The sequence below is a fragment of the Acyrthosiphon pisum genome, chromosome A3 (assembly GCF_005508785.2).
Source record: "Acyrthosiphon pisum isolate AL4f chromosome A3, pea_aphid_22Mar2018_4r6ur, whole genome shotgun sequence".
NCBI lineage: Eukaryota > Metazoa > Arthropoda > Insecta > Hemiptera > Aphididae > Acyrthosiphon > Acyrthosiphon pisum.
In genome coordinates, this window is record NC_042496.1 from 6,968,379 (window position 1) to 6,978,111 (window position 9,733).

General features: G+C 27.6%; 1 protein-coding gene across 1 annotated transcript in view; it reads right to left on the bottom strand.

Annotated features, from left to right (window-relative positions):
• The window catches only part of LOC100162065 (rap guanine nucleotide exchange factor 4), a 262,441-nt gene that overhangs the window by 94,673 nt on the left and 158,035 nt on the right, over positions 1–9,733 (bottom strand). Inside the window, exon 2 of the mRNA XM_001947514.5 lies at positions 6,638–6,744. Within this exon, the coding sequence (XP_001947549.3) occupies positions 6,638–6,744 (107 nt within the window). The remainder of the gene's footprint in view (positions 1–6,637; positions 6,745–9,733) is intronic.

A 9,733-nucleotide genomic window follows, 5' to 3' on the forward strand; every position in this document is an offset into this window, starting at 1 on the left:
TTTTAATAAAGGTAGGTATGTTATTTATTGGTTCCTCTTTATTAAATAAAGTGCAGTAACAAATTTAATATCAATATTCATAAGACTGCGTATTTTATTTATTTTTAATTCGAATACTGAAAAATTTAATTTAATTTCAAAACGGCGTAATACGTTTTTGAATAACATTTAACAATATAATAACAATATGTAATCCGTTATAATCAATACAAAATATACAAGTGCACTAGCTGCATAACCCGACTTCACCTGGGAAAAGATAAACAAATATAAAATACGACCCTATAATAGGACGTGTATTTCGGTTATATCGTGTACCTCAATTCACGGGAAAATCGGCGTCGGTGTGTCTCGATAGTCGATTTCTGAACTAACTCGACCGAGATGGCAATTCACATGTGGTGGATTGGTATAGCGCTTAGTTTATTTTTGAACGTAGTCAAAATTACTCTCTACATTTTCCTGATATCCCTAAAAATAATCTTTAAAATGTTCGTAAACATCATTCATCGTGTGGTACCTATTTAAACATAAAAGCTACGAACATAATATACTCATTTTTATATAAATGGAGTATAATATAAAAGTCTCTTTTATTTGTATAACCAAAAGCCACCCTATATATAAACAAAAACGAAATTCTTGTGTGAGCCACCCAATGGCAACATATTATATGGTTCGAAAAACGAAGCTATAAGCACTACCAGAGTTACAAGGAATATATGCTCAACATTTGGTGCCAATCGCTTCAGATAGTAGGTAGTTTCCGAGATTACCGAATACTAAAAAATGTACAATTATATTTTATACGTATAAACAATGGGTGCATTACAATATATTATATTAAATTTATAATCAATTAAGTTTAGAATTTAGACAATACAAGCGAAGTGATAAAACAACTATTTTTATTTTATGTATAATTTACTTTAACATATCAATCAAAATTTGATTTGCGTTAGTGACATAAAATAAATTTCGTTTCTCTTCAATATTGATTATTCACAAACTTTAATAATGTGGATGAGTGGTATGATTAATTTATAATTTTAATTTAAAATTAAAATCCGATTAAATCTTACATGTTAATTAGTCTTCTTGAACGGTGTCAGATTGGGACAAGCCTGTGGATTTGTTTTTTTTATTGTAAAAACTTGAAAAAATAAATATACTATTTTTAAAAATACAGTGTTGAGTGGAATAATGTTTTGTAGTGTGATTATAATTTTACAAATAATAAAAAGTATAAAAACTTGCAGCAAGCAAATTCATTTTTACTAAAAACTATAAAGATTTCAAAGTGGGAGCATAATAATTAATAGATGTTTGTTAAATATTTAAAATTTGTATAATGGCAAATTAATTTAATTGAAATAGTAGGTACGGCAGTAAAAATAATTAACATTTAGTTAAAATAAGGAATATAATGATAATTTTACATTAAACTCAACTGTTTTACACAAGCTGTTGTAGGTTTAACATCCATTATTTTTAAATGTAATTTATATACTTGATGAATACCTACTAAAAATTAATCTAGAACATTTATTTTCATTGTTTATAAATAATAATAATAGTCAGTAAAAATTAAATTAAATTAGACATTAAAAATACGCAGGAAATTAAAAACTATACTTATATAGTATATATGTATAATAATGCCCTATATAATTATTAATTTATTAATTAATATATTTTCATTATGTTTTATTGCACGTTTTAACGATTTTAATGAACATATACAGCATATTGTAATCAAAACTGATGAAGTCGTTATGTCGATGAAAATATAAAGCGAATTGCTGGTTACCGTTAGAAATTAGTGTCAAAACTTTTAATGATGCTTATACTCCCACTTGCATTGGACTAACCCTGTAATTAATATTTTTTCGGTGACAAAGTAATAATGTGTTATTAACAGTAAACCAAACATTAGAAGCTATTATGATAAACTAATATAAGTCATATATTAAGATATTGTAACATAATATTTATTTTTCACTTCATATTATTATTATTATAAACTATTAAAAGTACCAACCTTTCGATCTATTTTTATTGATCATTAAAGTATACCTATATAAATATATATGTAATCTATGATGATAAATTATAAAAGTAGACAGAGAATATGTAAAATTGTATGTAACATAGGTATACCTCATAGGTACTTGTTAAAAACACTTTTTATAAGTATTTCCAATAGATATTAAAATACTCGATTGAAAAAGTAATTTATAATTATTTTAATACACTTTACAATAAGTATTTAATACAAATACAAATGCATTCATTCATAAAGTATTTAAGTTATTTTACATTTACTAATCTATTATGCAAGCTTTTATATTTTCATGTCTAGTTTTAAGTAAAATAAAAAAGATTACAACTTATATAAAAATGTACCTATAATACCGGAATATTAAAACTTTTTAGTTATTAGTTATTTAAGATACGCTGTTATTATTAAATCATCATCAACGTCATTCTTCTTCAAGACTTTACAGGTGTAAACAGGTATTTTGGAACGCCCCTTCACCCCCACCATCCCTTGAATCCGCCACTGTGGGTATCTCACTTGAGTCAACGAAATACTTTCTGAAGACAACAATTAGTTTATCACAAACGTCCGAAATGAAAACAATTTTAGACCTAAGGATAGAGGAAATAAAAGTACATGGCTATAGACAATGGCTTTATGCCTTTATATGCAAGAAATTGGGCCTTAATATTATTGGTACATAATAAAAATACAAACCTCAACAAATGGAATTCTTTCAAACATTCGAAAAAATTTTAAGGAATTCGGAGTTGGTTACTTAAGTGTCCTCATCGTAACGGCTCTTAACTTTTTTTTAAACTTATATTTCACGGAAAAATGAACAATTTTCAAATAAATAATGTTATAATCATGTAACTGTTCAAATATTATAAAATATATTCTCTAAAGTAAACTGGAAAACGTCATACACAAATTAATTTTTTGATATAAACTATAATTTCATTATGACGAATGGTGGATACCATAAGTACTACTACAATGAAGGATTTACGTGTCAAGTGTTCTTAAATGTTACTCCCCTCCCACCACTAATGGCATTTTAAACTATACGTATATATCGTATGATATGATATAATTGGATGGACAGTTGAGATTTCATCTTATGACCGCTGGGCGCTGGAAAAATAGAAAGCGGCCGAGTGCCTATTGATTTTAGTAAGAATGGTCGTCACGACTGGTTAGATGGATATTTCAAACGTGGCGTGTCTCCGGTGACGGCCACCGTTGACTTTGCTATGGCTTTCAAGATTACGGTGGTTATATGTATAATGTAAGGTGGTTTTATAATTAAATCGTACAAAAACAAAAAACGATCCGATTTGTGAAAATATAATGAACTAGTGCGGAAAATAATAGGAAATACAAAGGCTCAAAATACACCTAACACAAATTCAAGGGACTCGACATCCGGATTGATTTGATGACGCTTGTGTTACGATGGCAAATGCCGTACATTCTACAGTATTGAGTGTCTAATATTTATATATATTTATAGTTTGCAGATGTCCATCACCGTCTGCAGTACCTACGTATATAGTCCTACGTTCGAGATATACGGTATAATTTATCAGCTTGAGTATAACACATATAATATATATATATTATAAATGGTTATAATTGTATATTATATGAACCTAATATAATAATATATCTATACCGTGCTCATGACCGTTAAAACATTTTTTATATTTAATAAACTTAATTTATAACTTTATAAACATAATTAGTTTATTAGGAATCTACGGTATTATTATAATTTATAATGTTTTTTGATTCATCAACAATTGTGCAGAAATTGATGATGGCAAATTCATAAAGTTTATTTATATGTTATAAACATTTTAAAAGCTATTAATAATACATTTCCGTTAAGGTTTAAAATAGTTTTTCACGTTTTATTTTTTTTTTATCAGGTCAGGAGATGAGGAAATAATTACCTAGTAAGTGGGTCGGTGTGTATGGGAACAAATAAGGTGAGACAGAGTTTATTCTATATACAATATATTCCATTATATGTTATATAACTCAATGGCTGCTATTACGAAAATTGTGAAACAAAATAAAAATGTTCCAAAAAACCATTATTGTAGTTTTAAATTTTTTAAACGTTCTATACATTTTGAAATTGTGTTAAGACTTAAAATGTATATTTTTAAATATTGTGACTTTCGAATAAAGAATAACAAAATGTATTTAGTTTTTCCAGGTAATCGTAATATATTTAGTCGTATGTTTTGATATTTTTTCTGACATTTGAAAAGACTTGTGAAAATTTAAAATTATATTTGTTTCCTTATTTAACATATAATGATATTATATCTTGAAGGAAGCATTAAAAAAAGTGATATTATAATATATTTTACTGGGTCTTATAGTATATGTTTTAGGCAAAAATAATATAGATTTAACACTTTACATTTGTGAGATGAATATTTACTTGGAATATAGTAAATACATAAATATGTTTACTTTAGTTAACTGTCTGTAGTCCATTTCTGGTCATGAAACTTCCCTGCCACGAAATAGTAGTGTTCATTTCATAGTAAGTGTATAGGTTTTACGAATCGAAAACCGATGTAATAATTAACGAAATAACGGCGCTATCATGCTGACGTGCTCGCGCAATATTATTATCGCGTTTGCAGCAGCGGTTTTAAGTGAGGGGTGTTATTGCGATAAACTGTCGTCTAATCTATATGATAGTAAATATTAGTCGGCCATACCTGACCAGGGCAAGGCGCTCTCGTTTTCATCGTTTAAAGTATATTTATATTCAGCAGAGACCTAGTAATATAAACAGTATATAGAATTTCATGTGGTCGTTAGGTACATAAAACAATCAGTTGTAAGCCGTAACTGCTGGCTGGAAATATGACTAACAGTTATTTATTCAACGGACGGAAGTATTAAGATGACTATCTAGTATTATACCAACACGGACGATTTCATTTAGTAATTTAATAATTAGTAGTATAAATCCATTATAGATGTAATGTTCATAAACTTATTCATCGATTTGCGATAGTTATTTTACCCAACACCGACGAGAAACGCACGTTATCATCGATGTCCGTGATAGTTCTATAATAATAAGTTATAATTAACAACAATATATATTGTTGTGGTTTTGAATGGGATTATTATACGTATATGGTATCAATGCCATCCACTCAGGTCGGATTAATAGTGTATCAAATTGTATCAACAACGAACACGCGAGGGAGAAAAATTCGTTAGATAATACAAGAAAAATAAGCTCGTCCGCATGAATGTATTAATCCCGTAATTGATCAATATATACATTAATGATCAACCTGAAATATCAGAAATTAAGTGATTTATCTATAGGTACCAACGACCTTGTATCACTGCTCAAAACAAAATATTTGAAAACACCGAAATCACACTAAATCTCGCATTCATGCCGAGAAGGCGAAAAATAAATGTCAACCTAATATGAGAATGACTGACTAAAACCCATGCCAATGGAAACACGCGGGTATGTACATTTTATCTGCAAAACGAAGAAGCGAATTAATACAAATAAATATATATGTATAAATACATTTATAAATTTAAAATTAAAGGACATCGAGAAAACTCAGAAAAATCTAAATACGTACGATGAGATTTTTATCATAGTCTGAACGTCATGTCGTATGCACAAACAAGTAAACAACCCCTAGCCATATTTTATATGGAAAAAAACCTTTACAATCGCCTCTAAAATTTAAAAAAAGCTTTCATTCAAATACCAAACTATTACAAAGACTTCTGTAAACGAATGGGTAAAAAAATGGAAACAAAAAATACTCAACTCCCATATTGGGATATAAAGAATGGACTGGCAAACAAACGAGATGGAACTGGAATTAATAAAAAATACTAAATCGACTAAAAACAGGACAGCAAGGCAGCTTTGAAAAAAATAGAATATACTGAGGGGAGAACGTTTTGTTCTAACTGTGAATGCGCGAGCGTGAGATTCTAACAATGAAACATTTTTCCGTCTTTAAATTGTTCTAAAATTGAGACAGCACCAAAACGTACCTTAAAATGGTGAACAACAAGTCGACGCTAATTGTGGATTATTAAACCAGGGTTTAACGAACACGAAAAACGATTAAATATGACGCATTCATATTATTATTGCAATTATATTTAGGTATAATACATTTTTTTTTATCACTAAAGTATAATCGCATATATATATATATACCTACAATATAAACATACTGTTTAATTGAATTTAGTCAGCGCCTTTCACCACACAAGAAATTTAAAATTTGATCGTTTACAGTTTCATTAGAGTAAAGAAATCTCTCCAAATCATTCGAATATTTAATATGCATTTACCATATTGTATACATAAATACTATACTGTTAGATCGCTCCCCGAAAATTATTCTTACTCGGAAGTAAATATTATACAAATATAATATTAACTAAGTCACTTATGGCATTCATAAAGTCTTGTTTATATAAATATTAAAATTTCCTCAATACATTTCTAATTAGTTTAATATTATATATTTTTTTAAACAATTTCAATAACGATTTTTGTTTCAGACTAACCTTGTCGGTATTAGTTGATGAAGTTTGAGTGGTGTGCGTAAGTCTTGCTTCTAAACTTCCACCCAATACGGCGTACCAACTTGACCCGATTTCACCTTGTCTGTACACTGCAATAAAAAAAATTAAAACCTTTGTAAGATAAAATGACAATTTTAGTTTAGTTAATAATTGAAAGAACAGGAAATAATAAAACTTCGTAGGTAATAAGTAAAGTGTTAAACTACGCACAGATTATTACTTAATATTTAGTTATTAACCAGTTAATAATATTATATTATATATTATATTATACTGTATCTATTTATTTAACTCTATTTTTGAGCAACTATAATAGGTATATTCAATTTAGAAAATTAAAAATTAAAAATAGATACGTCAGTACTATTATAGTGTTATAAAACAAAACTAATTTATTATCAAAATCGATAACTCAAAATGTTTTCGTTCTTCGGGATGTTGCTTATGTAAGTTTCTTTTGATGCAAAAAGTATAAGCATATAATTAACTTTATATGTGTTGAATCAATAGTTTATTATTGTATCTCACTATCTCGTCTATACAAATTTGAACCATAGATGTGAAGAAAGACTTCTTACTTCGAACGTTAGAAAAAATAATTGACATGGGTGATAAAATATGTTTTGCGTTAGAATAATCGCCTTATTTATAAATAATAAATAGACAATTATATACATATTATAATGTAAGAAGAGAATATTTTAAATATGAACTTTGAGTACCTACATTCATATTAAGTGAAAACCGAGGGAAGGACGTAGAAATCCTTTGAAATTTCGAGTAGCGTATTATTATTATTATTGTGGTGTATATATGTATATAAAAAGTACATAAGTAATTGCCATACGTATATAATATATTATATAGCAACACGCCCAGACGCACTTTACTTGTGGAGAGTGCTTTGCACATAGAATAGAGGTCAGCGTACACGAGCTGTTGACATATCAAATCTAAAAACGATCCTTACGTCATATTATAATATTATATTTATCAGTGTTTACAATAAGTAATGACTATCTATTATAAGGACATAAAGTATTGTATTCTTCTTTGAATCGTATGTTTACTTAAATGTCGAAACTTTTATAGTTTGTAGGCATGGTGGGCTTTTCACGATACAACCGTATTGTACATACAAGTATAAGTGTTCATTTTGATTTTTTCTCTTGCATTACCCGAAAGTGGATTTGTTGGTTAAAATATATTATGTAGACATTTTGTAATAAATTCATCAAGTGATAGTCGTTGTTGGTATAGATTGATTATTTATTTCTAAAAGGAGGGTGTATTAAATATTTCAGGCACACTGGAAATTCCGAAATTTTGACACGCTTCGAGTACATTTTACTGCATCCAATTTCCAATCACTTGCAATATGTGCCATTTGAAATATTTGGAACGCATTTACTATCTTGAAACGTATTTGGCACGAAAAAAAAATACCATCGTAAAATCAATAACTCCTATTTGCTCGAAACCAATATTGTAATAGCTTATACCCCCGATTTATCTAACAAAATGGTTTTAGGTTCAATTTCATTTTTACCATAACAATAACACTTTAAAGACACGTTACGCATTTTTATATCGATAGCTTTGTGCACCTACCAGAGAATTTGGAATGTACAACGTTTTAATTAAAGAAAAAAACCAATGTGTATAGTAACGTTGTATGCGGTTAGCGGTATGCCCGGATGCCGGTTACACAATTTGTTTTTATTATCTATAAAGAATTGAGAAAATATTGTTAAGGTTTTTCGAATAAAGTTTTCGTGAGTATAACTCATGGAAATCGAGGTATTATTGTTAGATGTAACACCAAAAATAATAAAACGAGCTTTTACTTTATCGCAATAAAAGCTAATTATTAGCTTTATAGACACCATGATATACAGATTTTTTCGATGTACTTACTTACACAGAAATATCGAAGACAAACATTGATAAATCTGTATGCCACTCAATATCTAATTTAATTTAATCATTTGTCACAGGAAATTAATTTTTCAATATAATTGTGTTATACTATACAATTGTATTAATGACATAAAAAAAATTTAAATAAAATCTTATTCAATGTGTTTTAAAATTAACATTTATAATACGGTTGAGGAAATGCTCAGTCGACTATGATTTCTATAGCTGAAGAAAATAATTTATATAAAACCATTCTAATGATATAAACATTAAAAACAATGGTTTTTATATACTTAAATATAAAGAAATCAAATTTACATACAAACAACAAACTTAATTACCCCTAAATTAAATCCAACAAAAAGGTGGGTAAGTGGATTTCGCTCTGCTGTACAGTAGGTTACAAGTGGGTCACTGTATAATGGATGGTATTAAATTTGAATTCAATGATATAATATCATTGTATAAGAAAAACGATTCTGAGCGGAGACGGTATGTCAGTCTAGGTATAAGACATAATATTATATTATAGTCTATAGTATTTTAAAAAAATTGATCTATAATAGGTACATATAATAAATTCCAAATTAATCATATCATAATATCTATTAGGTACTTATAACGCGATATACATCAACAAAAAACCGTGGTACTATCATAGATATATAATAGTATACTTTAGAAGTTTCAAGTACCCGCACGAATAATATTATACAATCACAACAAAATAATTAAAATAGTTATCCTAGGTTTTTAATATGTAATTTCGTCCAAATTTGTACTTAAAATGACTATAAAAATAAACTGGGTAAATGTATTTTTTAGATTTTTTGGTAACAGAATTAATAACTTACGTGGAATCTTGTTTTAAATTTTCAATTCTTAGATACAAAAATTGAACATTTTATAAATTTTTAACTACAAAATAATTTTTCAAATTAAAATTTGATAAATTTTGTCAAAATTTGATCTTTAAATGCTTATAAAAAAAAATTGTGCCTATGTATTTTTAATATTTTTCAACTGATATTGTAACAATATATCAGGAGCTTTGTATTAAATTTATACACTTTTTGGCCCAACAGATAAAACTTTATTGATATTTATAGAAAAAAAAAACTAAAAAAATTGAAAACTTACAATGTCCGTAAACAGCTC